Source organism: Microtus pennsylvanicus, chromosome 4, assembly GCF_037038515.1.
Source record: "Microtus pennsylvanicus isolate mMicPen1 chromosome 4, mMicPen1.hap1, whole genome shotgun sequence".
In the NCBI taxonomy this organism is placed as follows: domain Eukaryota; kingdom Metazoa; phylum Chordata; class Mammalia; order Rodentia; family Cricetidae; genus Microtus; species Microtus pennsylvanicus.
The window spans coordinates 22,988,363-23,011,224 of record NC_134582.1 but is presented as its reverse complement, the minus strand read 5'-3'; the positions used below and the strand labels follow the sequence as shown (position 1 = coordinate 23,011,224).

General features: G+C 40.2%; 1 protein-coding gene across 1 annotated transcript; it reads right to left on the bottom strand.

The window, feature by feature from the left end:
• Positions 1 to 13,429: 13,429 nt before the first annotated feature.
• On the bottom strand, positions 13,430 to 16,696 carry LOC142848625 (serine protease inhibitor Kazal-type 7). The gene is made up of 4 exons (XM_075970828.1): positions 16,509 to 16,696; positions 15,590 to 15,615; positions 14,991 to 15,115; positions 13,430 to 13,655 (listed from the first exon to the last, which is right to left on the bottom strand). Exons 1-4 carry the CDS (start codon positions 16,567 to 16,569, stop codon positions 13,610 to 13,612), a joined length of 258 nt encoding a protein of 85 aa, XP_075826943.1. The 5' UTR covers positions 16,570 to 16,696; the 3' UTR covers positions 13,430 to 13,609.
• Between the last annotated feature and the right edge of the window lie 6,166 nt (positions 16,697 to 22,862).

The window sequence follows — 22,862 nt, the reverse complement described above, 5'->3', positions numbered from 1 at the left end:
AGACCAAATTAGCTCTCTCATCTACGGATTGCCGTCCTCATAGATCACTGCTGAAAATCCAGTCTAAAACTGTCTGTGGTAGATTTCTTGGAACATTAAAACAAAACAAACAAAAAACAAAAATGGAGTCAACCATTCATATTCATTCTGGTTAAGATATTAAATTCTTCATCTATGAGAAAATACTCAGGTTTCCAAACATTTTTACATCTAAACAGGAGGACTTATTTATTTGCTCACCCAACCCGAAATATTATATTAAATGCCCATTTTTTCCATGAAGCTCTTGACAGATCCTTACGTGAGAAACAGCTAGTCACCAGGAAAGCCAGGAGGAAGGCTTTTGACTTTCCCATGGGAATCACTGCTGTTCATCTGCCTGGATTCCTTTAGCAAGTTCCTTGAGGTTGAGTTCTAGTACGAAACCAGTGGTGATGGCCCGACTGTGAGAACCTCAGTCCTTATTATGATGTCAATCTGCAAGTGTTCTATTTCCATGTGGCACGAAAGCAAAAGTCACTGTGTTATCAAGCATCAAGAAGACTTCAAAGAGAAAACATTAACGTTCTTGTTAACAGACTGTAGAGTGATTCATCTTTATTCTGTACATTTTTTGTCATTTGGTTGCATAGAAGTACATTATGCTTTTTTATAAGGAGGAAACCAAGACATAAAACCCTAACTGAGAATGAGTAGCTCTGGGGACGCTTTTCTGCAAGGCTTACATTGCCTCTTCTCTCAACCTTAAGATTCTGATTTAGTGTATCCAAAATGAAGAGCTAATAAAATAAGGATGGGAAATTTTCAACTAGAGGGTTATCTTCTATCCCTTTATCTCTTATTCCCTAGAGGCAATTGTTATTTTATTATCCCTTACCATACCCATTCCTAGCTCTCTGGACATATCCACGTTTAACATAGGGCATTTAGATAAATGGAGCACTGGCCATGGAAAGTCAAGAGCATTATATGATATTTCTATTATTATGCCTGTATTTGATGATCTCTCTCTCTCTCTCTCTCTCTCTCTCTCTCTCTCTCTCTCTCTCTCTCTCTCTCTCTCACACACACACACACACACACACACACACACACACACACACGCATTCAATTAGTGATTCTACAATCAATGGAGCGTGTAACATAGCAGATCCAATGAAGCTTGGCTTGGATCTTTACCAAAACGACACCATGAGAAAAAAACAAGCCTACCTTTTAAGAAAGCAAGTTCTTAAAAAAAAAAAAAACCTGAGATCTGTTCTCAGATTTCCTAGGTACATGAAGTCATGAGTACTGTGGCCTGCTTGGTCAAAGGGAACTGTCTTGGAACAGATGGTTCTTTCTATAGTGCAATAGAGTAAAAGGAAGAATGAGGTCAAGCAGCTTAGCTGTCCTCTCTTTGGCTACAGTTTTAACAGGGTAAGTTCTGCCCCCTTTCAGAACCTCAGTTTCCCACTTGTGAAATAAGCTGCCGGTTTTGCGGACTTTGAAAGTCATTCCCAGATTCTGAGGCAAGATGTACAAATCACTTGGGACATAAATTAGGACAAATCCCTTCAGACCATATTTGTGATACCATGGTAAGTTCTGGATTCTCCGCTTAGAGTGGGACTTTGTGGGCTGCCAGTATGGTCAACAGTATGGGTACTAACTCACAACTAATGGAAGAACTCGGGTGACTTGCTAAGGAAGTACAGATTCAGAAAGGCGCTAGAAGATCTTTGAATGCCTTGTGGCTTTCAAGGAGAATACGGTGTTCACTTGTTCAATTTGGGAGTGAAGAAAGAAGGAATGGTAGCTGACGTTCACATTCTGCCTGAACAGAAGTGGGTTCCCTGAAACTCTGCTGCTCACCGAGCCACAGCAGACAGCTTGATGGGCTTCCCCAGGAAAAGTGAAGCAGCTGGTTTGAAGTCGGAACACTGCAACCAGCTTATGCTTTGGGAAGAGAAGCATTACTCATCTGAAAATTCTGCATATCAACAGATGCTGCTTCTCAGAGCAAGTGTAAAACACATTAAATTCTATAAACAAACAGCAACAACAAAACACCTCTACCAGCAGTTTATTCATATAACTTAAATATAAAGAAGAAGAAACTCCTATTTTTAACTTGGAAAAAACTGAATTTTTAATCTAGATTTTTCTGATAGGTTCAAAATATTTGATATGTAACCATTCTTCTCCCAGTCACATCTTATTATGAATAAATACTTTGTGTTTTATAATATTTATCAATGATTACAACCTACCTTGAATATGAGGATTTAGCTATTTAATTTAAAAAAATTAAATTTATTATTATTCGATACTTTCATACATATATTCCCTCTCTCATCTCCCTCTCTGTTCTGCTGGAGCCCACAAACCCCTCTTTCATTTGACTTTTTCTTTTTGCATATGATAAGCTACTATAATATTAGATGTTCTTGCTTCAGCCTCGGTAGAAGGTAATCTACCAGAGCAAGAGTAACTTATCAGTGGGCACGCCACTGAAGAAAATGGCACTCTGTCCTCCAACACTCTGACCTTTGTTATTATCCTCTCAAAAAAGCCAGTTCCAGAACTAGAGGTCAAGGCCTAGGTCCTTCAATGCCTACATTGACTGTATAGACGTTCTTAGGAGAATTCCAAATGTATCTAAGGCTAAAAGCCAAATGGTTGCAAGACTCAAATAAACTATATTCTATTGGTCAATACTTAATAAAAAATATTAAATAATCAACAAAAATCTATTAATTATATCTGGGAGGCCTTTAAAGGAGTGTCTAGCCAGCTATATGCCACTATCTAAACAGCTAGACCCAAACAGAAACCCACTTGATAAGATGTTAACAACAACAAAAAGGAGATATTTGTGTGCTTGGCGAAAGATACACTTCATTCCCCATAATATTGCGTCAGAGAAAACAAATACAAAATTCTTCAGGGACTAAAGGGTTAAGTAAGGCAAAACTTCTTTAAAAAGGAAAAAAGGCAATGAAGCCTCTCAGCAGAAATTCAAATTTCTCCCAGGCCAGCACTTGTGAACTCTAATGTTATACTTCAATTTTCAACTGCACTGATTAAACTTCTAAATTATGTGGACTGAGAAGCACCCTCCCCCGCTCCCATGTATAACAACAGTTAAAAAACAGAGGTCACGAATTTGAAAGAGAGCAAGGGGAAATACATGAGAAGGATTGGAAGTCAGAAAGGGAAGGAGAGAAATGGCGTAATTATATTTTCATTTCAAAAAATAAAAACAATATTTTGAAAGAATAGCTAACCATATAAAAATATGAGGTCACTCTCTAACTATTAGGAGTAAGGCACAGGACCCCTTTGCAAAGGCCAAAACTAAAATAAACAACCAGATGGAATCCCTGATGGGATGCTTACTTACCTGCTTTTAAATACGTCCACTGCCATAAAGGCAGCAGTGGAGATCTCTTGGATCTACCGCGACAGAAGCCAGCTTCTTCCAATAGGATGCTATTCTGACCCATTACTGTCATGTGCATTGATCATCTGGAGAGGGCAAGCTGTGACTCCAGAGAACTACAGTATTGCCCTGATTACTCCAGTGGCTAAGCAGCCTGTTCCCGGAGGGAGCTTGAGAATTAGACTAATACAGAAACGTGTAAGCTGTTCTTCCTTATCTTCCTTCTGCTCCCAAACGCCTTGGTATCATTGTTATATTTGCCCCAGTCTTTGCAGTAAGTCTTGACTGCCCTAGGTACAGCTGACTGAAACCATGGCAAAAGCATCTATTAGTACTCTTTAACTCTCTTATACAGGATATATTGCATTTATCTATTATAAATGGGCACAGAACATCTCTCAGTTCTTGCCTGTGAAAGACCTGAACAGGTCAAAGGGTCTTCTGGTTCCTGATTAACTATATCTCATTTAAACTTCAAGTAATTGATAATATATTATCCCTTGAACCCAAGCCCATGACTTCAAAGTTTATATATTCTTAACATTAGTATTGATTTATTGTTCCTTTACTTATGAGACACAGTTTCAAAGAGAGCCATGGGTGTTGTTTAAATTCCTTGCACATTGCTTGAAAGATTTTATTACTGTATGAACATTCTCTGGAATATGCTAATATGAAATGTGTTATTGAATCAGAGTAAAATGATTAAATCGTGTTCTTGATGAGTAAGTCCTCACATAATCATTTTATAGTAATAATAGCCAGCCATTCTATAACCAAAAGCAAAGGGCTGCGCTGACTTCATCAGAAGAACCGTGGTATTTGGATCACCATAATGCAGTGCGGATGCAATATTTCTTTTTGTAAAAAATGAGTGATCAGCTGCGTCAAAAATGAAGTGACTTATCCAGTTACATTTTATGACAAAGCTGGAGGACCACAGAATCCTGGCTTTGGTGCTTTTGATCTCTACTCTACTGACATCAATTAATAATCATTTGAATCTTGCATAAAACAAGCCTTGGTATAAAAAAGTTAATTCTTAGCAAAACACAAAATTATATGGCAAAACACATTTAGTTTGGGTGACTGTGTATGATCCTAAGTTATGTCTTCTACACAACACAGGGTTTAAAGAACTGTTGTTGCAGATAGGAAAATGTATCTGTGATGATTAATCTTGACTGTCAGCTGTACTGTGTTAAGAATCACCTAGGTGACGTGCTTCTAGGTGGATCTGTGAGAACATTTTCAAAGAGGCTTAAAGTGAGGTGCCAGTGCCTACCATGGATGTTGGCAGCAGCATCCCATGAAATTTGGTTCTGGATTGAGGGAGGGAGGGAGGGAGGGAGGGAGGGAGGGAGGGAGGGAGGGAGGGAGGGAGGGAGGGAGGAAAGGAAGGAGAGAGGGAGAAAGGGAACGTAACAACAAGAACTAAACACCAGGATTCATTTCTCTGCTTCCTGACTGGAAACAGTGTGATGAGTACCTTATGCTTCTGCCACTAGAGGGACTATGTCCAGTCCAACTGTGAACCATAATAAACAGTCTCTCTGAAGTGATTTTTTTTGTTTGGCATTTTGTCCTAACAATGAGAAAATCAATGTACATAATATTTTAACTTTAGATTATGTAAATTTATTAGTTATGTGCAACATTTTGTAAGGATAAACATTTTGTTTTTCCACAACAGGTTTTCATTATAGAATAGAATCAAAATGACTTATTTGGCACTTTCCTTTTTTAAAAATCCCAGCTATTAATCTGTGCCAGCTGACATGGGGTTTTCTTCAAAGCTTTGTATAAGAAAATAATTGCCAGATTCAACTCCCACAGCAAAAATGGGATTATCATGATTGCCCTTCTTGGAAAGGTGGAGTACAGAAAAGAGGCCTTGAATGTATTTTCATATGGAAGATAAATTTACTAAATGATTCCAAAATATGTTCAGATTCTCAATAAATATGGAATGGATTAGTGCATGATATGTTTTAAAAACTATTAAACCTTGTGTTGGTTGTAAATGATGAATTAATCGATGCTCATTTCTAAATAAAGTAAGACTATGTCTCAGCTGACACAAACTTGTCATGAGCACCCCTGGCTGATGGTTACTGATGAGAGAACTCTGTTCCAACAGAGATTAGTTGAAGGGCAGTCACCTTCCATGGATCTCTTTAGAAATGTCATTATACAGAAAGGAGTTGGGGTGGGTGGTTGACTCCAATCCTGAGTTCGCGTGACCAGGGACTTATTGTCAGAAAAAATAAATAAATAAGAAGAGAAACCAGAGGAGTTGATCATTGTCATGAAAGAGCTCCAGGATCTTCTGGACTTAGGTTCTCAGTTGAGAAGACTAATGGAGTCACTAGGGTTTACTTACTGTTCTTGAAGGGATGGAAGGCATTAATGGAGGCATGAGAAGTGAGATGCTATGGCTTGCCCTTACCATTTAGGTTCCGTGTTTGTGCCAACCAGATGTGTCACCTCTATTAAGAAACAGCGATTTCCATGAACAGAACCCTAAACAAGTTTAAAAAGACTTTGTGCGTCATTAAGAAAAAATTTCTTTGCAAGATGATTACATAATATGACCTAAATTAATGCTAGCTTACATTTGCCTGGCATATTAATATTACTGAGTGTGTTCACATCTTCTGAGTCAGTTGACTAACATAGAAGCTTGACGTGGGTAGTGTTGCCTCATTTTTTAAAGACAGAGACCAGGCTTTAGAGAAGTGAAGGTGTCCAAGACCTCAGAACTACTGAATGATAGTAGGACAAAGTTTTAGAGGCAGGTGCTTGGGCTCAGTGCTCAGTTCCACACAATAATTCCACCTTCGTGTGGGTTTGGTACACCGATCGGGATGGCTGTTGTTACTAGCTATTTGATTCTTTTCTTTAGATTCCTCTTCAACTGGAAGAATTCCAGGACACATTACCTCATGGTTCATAAACTTATACATGCCTTTGCTAATCTTAGTTGCCATGGTCTGAACATTGATAAACACTCTCCAGCAGGAAATGAACAGTTCAAATATGCTGGTGCATGAATGGAGCCAGTCAGAGGAACAGCCGGACACCTTGGGGTCTACCTCTCTTCTGTAGGAAAAACATTTGGCATTTTTGAAGCACTAGAATTATGAACTGTGTGAACATATTACAAATCTGCTGGTGTGCAGAACGAGTGGCCCCCGATTCCTTGACAATGATTGTTTCCAAATAATCTTCAATTTTTGTAAAGATCTAGAAATATCTTTGCACAATCTGCCCAACAAGAAAAAGGAACTTATCCTGAATCAAACTTTCTCAAAATATCATTGACATGATATACAAAATGGTATTTTCTGCATGAGAACATCTAAGTTTTTCATCGCCATTTGTGAAAGATGCTGTCTTTTCACACACACACACACACACACACACACACACACACAGGCACGTGCACGCACGCACACATGCACTCATGCACACACACACATCACTTTGTCAAATATTTGATTACCATAGTTATGAGTACTCACATATGATTGGATCTTCTCTTTTGTTTTATTTCTCTCCATGTTTCTCATTGTTTCAGGTAAATGGTCCCAGAAAAGATTCTATTGAGTGAGGTAACCCAGAACCAGAGAAGCAAGCACCACGTACTCTGTTTCACCTGAGATTTTTAGCTTCAAATTGTGTGTATAAGAATGGACTAATCACAAAGCCCAGAAAAGTATAAAGAGACCACAGGTGGGGAAGGGTCCTAGGAGTGTGATAGCAAGATCCAGGTGATATCAAGTAGGAAACAAAACAACATGGAGGGAGTTCCAGCTGGGTAGGAGAGAGGGCGGTCAATACAGAAGGAACAGGAGAAGGAGGAACGATGGAAAAATAGCATCAAAGCTGTTTGATAAAGCATCTAAGAATCACGTTATTTTAATTTATTTTACATTTACCTAAAATAATACACAATGCATACATGTATGTGTACAGATATGCACGTATATGTGTGTATGTGTGTATATATATACATATATGTGTGTTCACACATATACTTTTAAAGTAAGTTAAGATCCTCGGGGTGACAATATTTCCCTTAAGTGCTATAGACTACCAAAAAAAATAATAACCTCTACAAGTCATGAGCATGAGAAACCTTCCTTTTAAAAGATGGATCAATGTAGTCCAAGTGACTTTGATTATTGATGTAGCCCTTAGTTGCCTCTCAGGGCTTAAGGAGAGGCCCCTATTGCTGAAGATGCTGCACACCCAGGACATAGGACTCAGATGACTTGAGGATCTACCTACTTTCCATGGTTTCAGAAAACACTATGCAACTTGCCAAAGGAAGCAAGCAATTAACCAGTCCTATTTAGGTGCATCACCTATAAAGCATCGCAATTACCAGCATAGCAGAAGATGAATAAAGTTGCAGTAAGTGGCACTCACTTTTTGGGGACAGCTAACAGCTGTCTAATTAATTAATGCTTAAAATGAATGTTTAATGTTTAATTAATGCACTGAAGACCCATTCAACAGGAAGAAAATAACGCTCTGGTGCTGTAAACCTAGGCAACTCTCTGAGGTTAGTGAGGTCATAGACCTTAGAAAAGAATTGATTTCGGCCATTGCTAGAAAAGCATAGTTCCTCAGTATATCCTAAATCTTATTCTTACACCACAGAGCTACCATCCCTTATCAAAAAAAGCCTCCTTTCCCCACCTCGACTATCCAGTTCCCTCAAGTCTTCCTCTCACCTTCCCTTTTCCTCTCCTTCTTTCCTTCCACCCTCCCTTCTCCCCCATCTCCATGATCCCAACGCCAGTTCCTAAGGCAAATGCTATTCTGAGAGAATAAAATGGAGGAAAACAAAAACCAAATCGAAATATGTAATCACATAAAAATATTCTAGCTTTAATTTTATGTCATGAAATAATTATTAAAGTAAATATAAGTTTTGCTGGTGCACTTAAGAATTGTAAACCTCACATTATTATTATTATTCTGAGAGTTACATTTTTAATGCTCTTGTCTGTCCCAAACATCTTAGGACGTCAGTCTTAGGTGTGGAGAGGAGAAAAAGGCCAGAGAAAAACAAATATTCTTATGGTTTAACAAACAAAATAGAACATAAAATCATATTTGTGATGTTAGAGTCAGTATGTAAAAATTGTCTATGCATGTAAGAAGTGAAATGCCAAGAGGTTTCTTTAAGATTGTGATCTTCCCGAGTCAGGTGAATAGATAAAGAAAATATGTCATACAAATATAGAATTTTGTTCAGCCATAAAGAAAAATAAAGTTATGATATCTCCAGAAAAGCAGAACTGGAGATCCCCATAATAAGCCAAATAAATCATATCCAGAAAGACAGATATGGCATCTTTTTCATTAATATATGCAACCTATATATTTAAAAATATGTGCATATATACAATTATGATATTTCTGCATGAAAAGAAAGCAGGAAATGGACTATTTAGGAGCAGGAAGGAAACCAGCAAAAGCAGAAAAGGAGAACAAGAGAAGATAATGGACACTGAATATGGGCAGAGCATCGGACATACATTTACAGAAGGGCTGCAATGAAGCATCATTTTATATACCGAATATACCCTGAGAACAAAAGGGAAACTATCTCATGAATAAAAGGAAGTATTCAAAAAGGATTGTAAGACTTTGACTTTTTGTCCTAATTTCTATTGTGATTTCAATTTTATTTATGAATAAATTATTTTTAAAAGAAGGCACTACAACTGGGCTGCAAAACCCCAAAGCCTATTGAATTACCAGATTATTTATTTCCTTCTTAAACTGACTCAATTTCCAGAGTTCTTGTTTCACCAAAAATTTCATTTGTAAGATATCCTGAACTTTTCTCATTGTTCATCGTGGAAGCTTTTATAGAGAAAGAAGGAAACCTGGGCAACCACAGTGATGCGCCTCCTGCTACATCCTGCCCTTTCTCTGCACATTTGGTCCAATCAGGCTGCTTTCATGCTCACACTGGAACCATTTTAGCCAACTAAGAGGTCTCTTGAAGCAAAATGTCCTTGTGATCAAAGGAGCATGGAGTTATTTAAGAAAGAAGCTCATTTTCCTTTAAAGTAAGTGTATTGATGCTCTTAGCAAACCCACAAGTCAGAGAAAATTCATACTTAGAATCACCTACTCCTATTGTCCTTATTCTTCATACCTCTGCCTTATTTAATTATAAGTCATGAGTAGTATAAGGCAGACATGTGGTTTAACAACAGCACAAATGTTCCAATGTCCATCAAGCAGGTCAATGAACTGTTTCTTCAAAATGTTGTATAAGCTTATTCCCTGACACCCATTCTTTAACACTGCTCTGGCCACCAGCTGTCACCTGGTTCCACCTCTGCTTCCTTTCTTAAACTAAAAACACCCATCAACCACCCACTTAGGGGACGTTTCTTAATATATGGAGGCAGTGAAATGGCTCTCCTTCTCTTTGTCCTTGCTAAATAATACTTATCCCATTTGTTATTTTTAGTCAATATAGAATTCAGGTGGGGGGTAGAACTCTAAGACATTAGAACAGTGGATATATAGCTTCAAATACATTCGAGATTGGATTTATTTTAATGATTTTTTCTCTGAAAGATTAAAGATTACATATTCATGTGAGGCCTCATTAACTATAGAACTGGTAGTAGAGAAATAACCAAATGTCCAGAAAAGACACATGATGAGCAAAACAAAAACCCTGTTATAAGGAATCCCAAAGCCAGAAAAGATATAGTGTAGCTTTTGACCCCCAAATCAGAAAATGGCATAACTCTCCCACGAGCAAGGAACTCAGGACCGTGAGGGGTGCACCCACACACTGAGACAATGGGGATGTTCTATCGTGAACTCACTAAGGCCAGCGGCCTGGGTCTGAAAAAGCATGGGATAAAACTGGACTTGCTAAACATAGTGGACAATGAGGACTACTGAGAACTCAAGAACAATGGCAAAGGGTTTTTGATCCTACTGCACGTACTGACTTTGTGGGAGCCTAGGCAGTTTGGATGCTCACCTTACTAGACCTGGATGGAGGTGGGTGGTCCTTGGACTTCCCACAGGTCAGGGAACCCTGATTGCTCTTTGAGCTGATGAGGGAGGGGAACTTGATGGGGGAGGGGGAGGGAAATGGGAGGCGGTGGCGGGGAGGAGGCAGAAATCTTTAATAAATAAATAAATTTTTAAAAAAAGAAAAAAAATAAGCAAATTGAAGAAGAAATAAAAAACTCTCCCAGAGTCTCTCACAGGATGGTTGTATATTTTTACTTTGTTGCAGTCAAGACACTGGGCTGACTTTTGCTAAGCTAGGTGTTGCAGCTCAGGGCAAGAGCAGGCAGAGATGGCAGTTAGCCCCGAACTGGAAATAAAACATGTAAGTTCAAAATCACCTAGTTAGTAAGCACACTATGACAATCACAGGGTTTTTGTTATTTTTTTTAAGCCCGCCATGTGTTGGTTAACTATGCATCAGGCACAGTATCACATACTCTGTCTGTCTTATAGAAGACAATTTATAAGGATCCGAGATACCTATTTTGACAGCTGGGCACTAAAAGTCAAAAGACAAACCATTTTCCTGAGGTTACTCAGAACATGGCTAACCTATCCTCGACCCTAGAGCTTTCTAACTTTACAGTCTCCCCAATCTTAGCCATGGCATCACACAAACTTTGCACAGAATTTATATGCTAGGGAGGACAGGTTCCTACCTATTGGATGCGATGACAAAAAGTTGAAGTAACCTGTGGGGATTACAGAGAAGTATGGAAGTGGAGCCCAACCTACAGAAAAAGCAGAGGCAGGGTGAGCAGAAAGCACAGTGAAATCTCACTCGTGGTGGTTCGGAGTGTGCACCATTAGGCTTCGTTTCTTTTTTTTGTTTGTTTGTTTTGTTTTTTTTTTAAGATTTATTTATTTATTATGTACACAGTGTTCAGCCTCCATGTATGCCTGAAGGCCAGAAGAGGGCGCCAGGTCTCATTACAGATGGTTGTGAGCCACCATGTGGGTTGCTGGGAATTGAACTCAGGACCTTCAGAAGAGCAGTCAGTGCTCTTAACCACTGAGCCATCTCTCCAGCCCTAGGCTTCGTTTCTAGAAGGAGTGAGGCGGGGAAGGAAGGAAGACATGCTGGAGGAACTAAATGGAGGCTAGGGTGCTGCAAGGTCTCGCAAAGGATGGGGCTCGGGTGCAGCGTGGCCCTCCGGAGAACAGGGCACTCACACATAGGCACACAAAACCATGAACGAGGAGCAGGATGATTTTGGGAACAGAATCACAACCCAAAGCCAATCTTGTTTTTTGAGAAGTCCCCAGAGTGTGGTTAGCTAGCTTGAGTTGTTTTAACCTCCGAGCCTGCTTATGAATAAATATCCAATGCCTCATGTTCTAGAGAGGATTGAACAATTACAAGTGATCTGAGTTCCCAGAAGCATTTGTACAGGATTGTTCGTTTGTTTGCACAGAGATCTTCAAAAGCTTAATTCTACATGGCCACATGACTTTGAGTGTGTGGGTTTTCAGAACGCGTCCGGGGTTGTGTATTTAATTAAGGGATGACTTTATGACTCTAGCTTCTATAGCCTTGATCTGTATACTTACTCTTAAAGAACATTGCAAAGTTATTACTTCAGCATCATGCTTTCTGACAGAGACATGGTTTACTTGTTTCTGAAAGACCGGATTATTGGGTGAAGTCATGTCTGATTTCCTTCATTATGTGAACAATCTAGTTTAAAATGAAACAGGGTAAGGTGTCTGAGAATTTGTGTCAACTTCAGCCCTGGAAACGGATTTTGGCCATGTAACAGATTCACTTTATATTTGTATCTTTAAAATCTTACAGCAACTTTCCTTTCATGTTACTAACGAGAATTCCAAAGTGGTGTTGTAAGAGATGGTAAAAAAAAAATATACGCAATAAGGAGTCTTCGTTTGTGGCATGTTCGAGCTCACTGCCTGTTGGTTGCACCCGCAGAATGTCCAGAGCAACACTGGTTGCTCTCCATTGTTTGTGTACCTGCAAATTCTTTCCAGGAAGCTTGTTGAAGCATTCAGAATGTGTGTTGCTTTAGAACACGAGCTCATGCACCTAGATCAGGAACTGATACTAGAATAAGACACCATGGTTTTGCTGCTTTCTTAGTTTTTTGGCAATTTTGAACACATGGCTTCCAAGGTGTACGTTCGATAGAGCATAGGAGGCAGACAGCGGTAGAACTGATGGGAGCTTATTATACGTGCTTATCTAGAAGAAACGAACACAGAGAGCAAGCCTTTTAGACAAGATAGCAAAAGGGCTGGAAGGCAGTGTTGAAATCCAAGAGATGGAAAGGGCCATAAACACATGCTAATTGGAAGAGTGCTCAGTAGTTTCTGAGCATGGTGGATAGACTGGAGGGAAGAGTGGAGAGGATGGGTTTGGGGAGTAAACGGCTGGTGCTGGAAGTGGGTAGGAGTGAGACTCACCAGAGCATCTTTAAATGATGAATGAGAGGTCTTTGCTTTAAAAAAGAATTCTCTAGAGATGACTGGAAAACGGAGTACTAGAGGAGTGAGCAAAGGGAAAACAAACAAAGAGGAATGAAGAAGAGAGGGGCTGAACTATGTGGCCCAGCAAACATTACTTTGTGTGTGTTCCTGCTTCCTCGTATTCCCATACTTTGCTCCTCCTTTATTTTTTACTTTTTGCATTTACACATGGAAGTTTATTCAGCCATAAGGAAAAATGACTGCCACAGATGTATGTGACATTGTTTGACAATTGTAAGGCCAAGATCCCAAGAAAGACAGCCAGTATGTGGCTGGGATGTGTTTGATTTTGAAAACCACTCTAGGTTCTTTGTTCTAAAGTTCTACTGAAAAAGAAGATTTGTCTGTTTCTATTTCTCAGTTTACATTATAATTCAGATGCAATATTTTTCTGACAAAACAAACAAACAGTAGGAAAGCAAACTTTCTGGAGAGATTTGTATTTTATTCAGATGGGAAAAGAAGGTAACTTGGCAGGAAACGTGCGTCAATAGGGATGAGCACAGGGGCTGTCAGTGAGGACAACCGAACCTAGCCCCGACGCCACCTTAGAACATCAGCAAAGGGGAGAAGTTCACCAGAGCCCACACGCCTGCACACCATGAAGGCATCATCATTCTTTCTTTGTCCATGGGGAAGTTAGCAGTGCCCTTCATGAAGAAACTGAATTTTTCCATTACTCCTCCTGAGTGAAGACATGATGAACAAGACTCAGCAAGATCAGGAACATATAAAATTGAAAAGACGTACAAAAACTGTGAAGTAGCTGTGGGACCTATTTTATGGATAAGAACAAGGCCATGGAGTAGAACCTCTTTCCACAGAAAGGAAGATTCGAGAACATCGTGCTGTTGCTACAGAGGAGAGGTTCTCTGCTTCAGTGATAACTCTATCCCAGTCTACTTCTTCCATGGATACTAGAGGCAAGAAGATCACCCAAGGCATTGAAAGAACAAGAAGACTCCACAAAGGGAGTTGAGGTAGCCTGTCTCTCAGCTTTTCGTGTTCAGCAAGGCAATGATGGAGCTGGATATTGCAATACCAAGGAAGACCTTCACCATGTTCTTCTCAGGGGCTTGTGGCCTTGAACATGCCTAGTTTCATGGCCCAGGACTATCTATGCATCTGCATCAAAGAATCTTTCCTTCTGTGAAAAAAAGCTTCCCAAGCAGAAATATATGTGGACATGTTCTCTGGGCTCAGGTCCTATTTGTTATTCTAAATTGCTAAGAAAACCACAAAGGTGAGAACACAGGACATAAGTGGCCCAATGCTGGTGGGTAAAAGGTAGTTAACAATGATGAAAAGTGAATTTGGTATAAGATAGTAAGTGCTAACTTTCACCTTACACTTTACAAGGGGGATATCTACCTAATTACTATTCTCCCCAATACTGTGCAGGTCAAGCAAAATACCTAAACAAAACATGTCCATGGGATACTGATACAATAGTAACAGCCTGTATACTTTATTTTAGAAAAAAAAGCAAACCAATAATTTTCATTGCCTTTTCTCCCTTAAGACTACTGATCTTTACTTAGAGCCTGTGGTAACTTGAGAATAAAGTCCAGATGAATTAAAGTTGTTTAGTATTTTAGAAACAATGCGAGATAGTGGATTCCAGATATTCAATTATTCATGAACCTTTCTTTATATAGGAAGTTGTGTGGAACTCCACTTTTAAAATAATAAAACTTGTACTTGGGTTTGGGGGCATCCAAATGGCCACTTTAGCCCATTTGGTGACTCCAGACTTTCTTCTCAGTTGCAGGAGCAAATATGAGCTTGAAAACACATGCCTTTCTAGAAGTACAATAATTAGAGATATGTGCTGGGATAGGAGCTGTTTGGCAGAATAGCTGGCCCAACCCTGGTCTGATTCAGCTACAGTTGGAGTTTTCTTACCATGCTCTGTTCTGCATGGAAATAAGTAGAGTATAAAGAGTTAAGAGGGATCCTGGGAAGGGGAAGGATTGTGTAGAGAACATTGTTCCCAGTCCACTTTGTGTTTGATACTCACAAGATCTCTGTACACAGCTTGCATTTATTCCCGTAGGTGATATAGTCGGAACCACAAACTGGTATGTTTTCAATGGGGCAGGGGATGGCTACCACTGGGTACTTCTTGTATATGTCACAGTCCACCTGGTTAGACACAAGAGAAAGTCCTGCTTTTCTCAAATACAGTAAGTATCACTACGTTGGATCAACTAGACAACAGGCTGCAAGAGCTGAAGTCTCGCTCATCTCAGATGTTCTGATGCTGTTAAAGCTGTTTGTATAGTGGCATTACCACCATGGCAAATACCAGCAGTGCCAGCACCCTTCCTCTTTTTTAATGCCACACTTGGTGAGCAATCACTGATCATGTCTGTGCCAGATAGTTAACTTTAGTGTTACATGATCTCCTATTAGTTAATATTTAGGACACTTGAGTAAGAGAAGTTCTATTATAATGTATCTTTTCAGCTGGGGAAAAGGTTTCTTCATCTGTGTTTGTCTCCTCTGTTGCTTTCCCTAAACACATGGCATGAACTATCTATCGATCTTTCACAAATATTTGTTGACTAAATAATAGCCAATAGAAATTGAAATTAAAATTTAGTTCAACATACTTACCGTTGGTGAAGGGTGACTGGTCACTTCTGGAAAGCAAATACAATGGAATATTAAAAATAAAGCAAAGCCTGGAATTTCATTATTCAATGTAGCCTTGTCTTTCAGTCAAAAGTTTCATTTCTTTTGACAATGAATCTCAGCACAGACCCTACCACAGCTGCTGGCTTAGGAACTTGAGTGGCCAATGGATAAGCCCTTGAATCAGGCAGGTAAATTTATATATTATTTCTGGAACTTATGGGAGACTTGATAAAGTCAGTTGCCATTAACTCCTTATCATTGATATACTTTCTCTATTAATCAACAAGAAACGAAAAGAGCTCCATGTGGTGATGCACACATTTAATCAAAGCACACTGGAGGCAAAAGCAGGTAGATCTCTGTAAGTCCAAAGACAGCCTGGTCTACATAGCAATGGGACTACATAATAAAACCCTATTTCAAAGAAACAAAAAGAAAAGTAAATGAATGTCTTTAATGTGTTAGACATTTATTTTAACTAAACCTCTTTTCACAATTTAAAGGCTAGATTGTTAACTTGAACCTTCTGGAGCAGTATGTTCTATTCCAATCCTACTATATGGATCCATGAAGACACCTAGGACTCTGCATCTCCACTCTGAGGAGCAACTGTCTACTGAAATGGTTGTGTAAGTCTGTATGCAATACAATTTATAAAGAAATTGGGACTCTTTGTGTCCATGGGTGCCAAGTAAGAATGCTTTCAAGGGATGGCATCAAATCCCACTCCCTCAAAGTACAGATAGAACCACGATCCTTCTCCCTGGCCAGAACTGTTTCTTTCCCTTTAAGTCGGCTTGACCCGATATTTATATCAACAACTTAGCTCCTAGGGGAAAATATATGGAAAAGAAGCAACCTTCAGGATCATAGGTGACACTGACTACACCCAACTCACCCAAGCTGTGGCAGACATAGATTGCCATGAAGAACAGAATAAGGCCCCCGACAACCTTCATGGTGGAGAGAGCTGTGACGAGGAGGCTAGTGATCTGGGATCCACTTGAAGCTGAATGTGCCGTGCACTAGGAGAGGGGTCATATTTATGTGGGAAGCTTTGGTTTCTCCACCTTTCCTGTGAGCTCATCCAAAGTCAGTGTTGGACCCAAGAAGCTCTCCAAGCATGTCACACACCCTAAGTGGAACTGCAGTACCTGTCAGTTAATTGCTGCTTCCCTCCTCACCGGCAGGGAGGTCACTTGAGGTAAAGAGTATTTTTCTGTCTGTTGTATAAGTGAAGACTGTTACTTACACTCAGCTTTTCACAGAAGAGATTAAGCCTGGGTTTCTTAGCTATGAGACAAAAAGAAATCACCAGCTTTGTTTATTTTACTCAAATGGAAGGTCATGGTTATACCTACATTTAGTTTAGACTCCTGAGAAAACAAAGTTTCCTTTTCAAAGCAGTGAACCTGGTAAGCATGCTGTGGTCTGGAAAACCTAACAACAGCTTTGGCATTTATGAGGCTTGGAGAAAGATGCTGGCACTTCCTAGCGATGAGACACTGGACAAGTTGTTGATGAAGCTGTGGACTTTTACCAGAAAGGAAAGCCCGGTCATACAACAGTTATTTGTAATTTTGAGATTTCCATAACTTAGAGCTTTTACCTCTATGAGTGGGTGGTCAGGAGATGATGCTGCATGGAGACCAGTCTGGTTGCCAAATGGGCAAAGCAGTCATTGTTTAGACTGGTGCCCAGGGAGGTGAAGGACTGTTCCAAAAGTAGTCCCTTTTCATCAATGAAATCCTTATTCCATGCCAGAAGAGATGCCCCTGTCATTTCCCTTCCCTGTCGCACAGCTATTGCTCCCATGCTCTTCTCCAGCTGTAAGGGATGTGGAATGACGATGGTCACTCTTACCTCATCCCCCGAAGGGTCAACACGAGAATGACAAGTAGTTGACAAACAACAGAGTGACTGCCTCAGAGCCTGAGCGTCCTCTCTGTCCCATGGGGACTATCATTAGTTACAGCACAGCTAAATGCCCTTAACATGAAAGCCTGCTCTAAAGCAGTGTGTCTGAACACATGCTTGTGATTGTTAGTGTTCAATGAAAAGACCAGAGTCAGAAGGTGGGTTGCTGGTATTTAAACTGCAACTGCATTGTCCAGGCACAGTTGTCTGAGTGCCTGCTGTTTGTCTGCAAAGCTCAAGGCCATGCATGAAACCCAGGAAGGCAGAAGGTTATAAAGCTCATTGCATAGTAAGCTTAATTTTGTGTGTTCTAAAACACAAGATATTCAGATGATATTAAACAACTTATAAATGACATTGTATCACCTTAAAATTTAGAGTTTTGCATATTTTGAGGGGGAGGCAATATAATCTTGTTAAAATAGCTACCATTGTATACCCTGGATCTCATTTGAATTGTTCATCTAAAAGCCATTGAATATGCTAGTTAACTTCGAGAGACATCTCCATCTCTGAAACACAACCAATGTTTACCCCACGGGATGTTTTGAACTGTTAAGTGAACCTTCACACATGTGCACACACATGAGGTGGTAGGAGGGCAGATAGCATGTTATTACAATTTTGTTGTATAAAAACCAGAGTATAACTAACCACGCACCCAAGCTACCATATTTGCACACATAATCTACATGCATTTGCTCGTGCATGTAGACATATATCAAAATGTATGTATATTATAGTTCATTTGAATAAGATAGCATGAGATTAAAGTGCTGGATATATAATACAATTAAGAGTCATTGTAAACCTCAGGTATATAAAGCTGTGCCTGAAATAACACAGTAATATACTTTTTTATAATAAACTTTCTTTTCATATAAGAAGTAAGTATTAAAATAATATGAAGTATATAATACAACATACACTAGCTATTTATCATCATTTATTATTGGGTATTGTGTCTGCATATGGTGCACAATGTACTTTTATATGACCAGTAGTACAGTTGAGCTGAATGCATTTCATCGTTACAAATAAACTTACCACTATGAAACACAACTATTATGTACACCATTGCATAAAGTAGTTATGATAGCTAAAAACAACTAGGTAATGGGCATTTTTTCCAACTTCAGTATAATCTTCTGGGACCACCATTCTATGTGCAGCGTGTTGATGACTAAAATATCATTATCTAAAAGATGACTATATATATAATTCTTTCATGAGTGTGTGTGTGTGTGTGTGCACTGTATCAAGTGCTAGGCTTATAATCAGGTATTGATACGGTAGCTCATGTTGTGGAATATAAGTTTCACGACAACACTTTGAAGAGGGCAGTCATTGCCCTAATTCAACCAGTTTGCAATTTGAAGCTTTGGAGACTTCTATAATTTTCTTAACATCATGACCCAAATTACCAGAAGAGACTGTGCAGAGCTGAGTCACAGGCAAGAAGTGATGGTTCTAATAAGGACCAACAGTTGTAAGCTTTATTGGTTGCTATGGAACTTTACAGATAATGAATACCAACCTGAAGCCATCATGTTTCAAGATGAGGGTTTTTTTGTTTTTTTTTTAAGTTTTAAAGCATAAGTTTGTTGTTTCATTTGTTTGTTTTTAGTGAAAAAGGAGTGTGAATGAGATCAGGGATGATCAGGATGCTGGGAACTACAGGCTCACAAAGTATTATTTTGGATATTTGAGCATCAGGGAAAAAAACGAGATGGCAGAAACTTTGGCTTCATCCAGCAAAGTCTCGTATTTACTGAATATCTTAAAGTCAAAGGTAAAGACTCAGAGTGGAGGGTGATGGGCTAGAGGCCTATAAGACTAACTAGAGACCGGCTAACTGGAGGCCTATAAGACTAGCTAGAGACCGGCTAACTGGAGGCCTATAAGACTAGCTAGAGACCGGCTAACTGGAGGCCTATAAGACTAGCTAGAGACCGGCTAACTGGAGGCCTATAAGACTAGCTAGAGACCGGCTAACTGGAGGCCTATAAGACTAGCTAGAGACCGGCTAACTGGAGGCCTATAAGACTAGCTAGAGACCGGCTAACTGGAGGCCTATAAGACTAGCTAGAGACCGGCTAACTGGAGGCCTATAAGACTAGCTAGAGACCGGCTAACTAGAGGCCTATAAGGCTAACTGGAGGCCTATAAGACTAGCTAGAGACCGGCTAACTGGAGGCCTATAAGACTAGCTAGAGACCGGCTAACTGGAGGCCTATAAGACTAGCTAGAGACCGGCTAACTAGAGGCCTATAAGGCTAACTGGAGGCCTATAAGACTAGCTAGAGACCGGCTAACTAGAGGCCTATAAGACTAGCTAGAGACCGGCTAACTAGAGGCCTATAAGGCTAACTGGAGGCCTATAAGACTAGCTAGAGACCGGCTAACTAGAGGCCTATAAGACTAGCTAGAGACTGGCTAACTAGAGGCCTATAAGACTAGCTAGAGACCGGCTAACTAGAGGCCTATAAGACTAGCTAGAGACCGGCTAACTAGAGGCCTACAAGACTAGCTAGAGACCGGCTAACTAGAGGCCTATAAGGCTAACTGGAGGCCTATAAGACTAGCTAGAGACCGGCTAACTAGAGGCCTATAAGACTAGCTAGAGACCGGCTAACTAGAGGCCTATAAGGCTAACTGGAGGCCTATAAGACTAGCTAGAGACCGGCTAACTGGAGGCCTATAAGACTAGCTAGAGACTGGCTAACTGGAGGCCTATAAGACTAGCTAGAGACTGGCTAACTGGAGGCCTATAAGACTAGCTAGAGACTGGCTAACTGGAGGCCTATAAGACTAGCTAGAGACCGGCTAACTAGAGGCCTATAAGGCTAACTGGAGGCCTCTAAAGGAGAGACATCTGGCGAGGGCACAGATGAAGCCATCCCCTCTGTCCTAGAAGACGGGTGACTAGGTAGGTAGGTGAGTGTGGAGACGGCTTTTTGGAGAGACCAGGAAATGGAGCCCATCATAACCTGCTTTTGACAACAGAAGAATTAAGTTGTGCTGTAGCTTGAAAAGGTTTGTCACCAAAATAGACAGGAATCTGTCAGATCATCTGAAATGGATTTAAAAAGTGATGCCCATTAAACAAAGCTCCAGCACAATTAACCCCTTGCTGCACATTTTTCTCAAAGTCCACATGACACGGAGTGACTTTATGAATGCTGAATGAGTACACCTGTGACATCTGACAGGCATATCCCTGTGTGAGGGAGTACCAAGGTTTGGAAGAGAGTCATGCGTTCCGGAAACACCTGCTAGTTTCCTTGGAAAAGTCAAGTTTTAAACAAAATATGGATTTAGTAGGTGTGGAGAACAAAAATAATTGTGCAGGCTATGGCTAGAAGGCAAATGACAAAATGGATTTCTCAAGGGTGGGGCCGAGTTCATGACCTTCTGGGTGTTTACAAAATTAAAGCCGAGGAGGATGGGTGGAGATAAATTATGAGGGGGAGTGAGGTCAAGGGATCAGGTGTGGGCTAGTTTGGGTTTTGGAAACTACTTCTGGGGAGAGGGAATTTTCACGTTGAACAGTGAACCACACACTTGGGGGGGGCACAGTTCTGGGGTGGGCAAGCAGCCCATTTCAGGCCAAAGGCAGTCTGCTCATTCGCCTGTATGTTCTTTCAAAGCAGGAGCTTTGAACTGTGTGTGAGGACCATGATTATGGGTCCCTACAGTGGGAAAAAAGGGTAAAGATCAATGCAGAAAATGTGAAAACAAAGACAAAAGCTTGGGAGTCTTGCATATTTTCCCAACTAGATTTGGGCTGCCACAAGAAAGAAGAGGATGGCTCATTACAGGGGGATCCTGGAATAATGGTTGAGCGAGGTGCTCTTGGGTCAGCTCCTAGGAGTGACATGAGAGAAATTGCATCACAAATGGGCATAATCCAGGGACAGAACAGTATCTGTAGGAGCAGACTATGAGAAGAAAACTAATATAGTAAATAATTATTATGTATTGAACCTGTACTCTCTGGATTTGACTTGGTTCCCTTAAAACTTAAAACCATCTTATGGGAGAGGCAGGATAGTCACTTTGTTTCAGCTGAGATTTAAAAAAAAACAACCCAAAGGCTTAAAAGGTAGCAGTTTGAACCAAAGGATGATACATTTTAATTCCTCTAATGGGGTGATTTTAAGTGTACAGCAAAGAGGTGGATTGGGAATACACTGAAATAGTAGAAGTAAAGTGGACAGAGCAAAAGTAGTCAGGAGGAGAGCTGGCCCTGTAAATGACCGGCAGAAAAGGGCTGGAGTGTGCAGCAGAGTGCGTGCAGTTCCTCACACGCGATGATCTGCAAGGAGGGAGGGTCCCAGTGTAAGAAGTCCCTGAACCAATGCTGCCTGCCCTGTCCCATACCCCTATATGTGTAAAGAACAAAATAAAGGCTTTTAGTTCCTTGAGTTTTCTGCTCCCTCCATTTCTCCTGATTAACATTAAAATCCATCCTTAGGGGCTGAATATGTAACTCAAGAGTGAAGCAATTGCCTATCAAACATGAAATTCTGGGTTCCATGCCCAGCACTAAACAGAAGAAAATTACACTCCAGAAAATTAAGATGTGAAATGAAGAATGGGGCTAAAGGATGGAGCAATGAAGGGGAAGCTGGTATTCTGTTCTTTATTCTATTCTCCCTTCTCATTGCTGTATCCACACCTGTCCCCAACCCCTAGAGCTCCTTCCCTTTGACACATTTGGGTATTATGCCTTTTGAAGCATACCACTAATACCTCAAGGTCTCCTTGTTACAATTTTAAATTGTGTTCATACATTCAGCTATACCTGATGTGGGATTTCCCTCTGTATGCTGTGAATATGTTTTATTTCCGTTGGCCAATAAAGAAGCTGCTTTGGCCTATGGCAGTGCAGAATATAGGAAAGTGGGCATTCCAAGCAGAGATAAAAGAAGAAAGAAGGTGTTGTTAGGCAGAGGCCATGTAGCTGCCAAAGGAGAAAGAGACAAGAAACTTACCGGTAAGCCACAGCCTCATGGTGATACACAGACTAATAGAAATGGATTAATTTAAGATGCAAGAGCTAGCTAGGAAATACCTGAATCATTGAGCAAGCAGTATTGTATTAATATAGTCTCTGTGTAATTATTCTGGTCTGGGCAGCCAGAAAGCTAAAGTGCAGTCTCTGTTTACATGAGCCATCTTTGGTCAATGTTTTTTTCTTTCTGCTCCCTTTACTATGTGTCTACCTTGAACTCTGGCTCTCTTTTCTTTCTCTCCCTTCCTTATCTTTTCTTAGTACAGCTTCCATCACACCTTTGTGTGTTGGGGAGACAATGCCTCTCTGATGTATAGA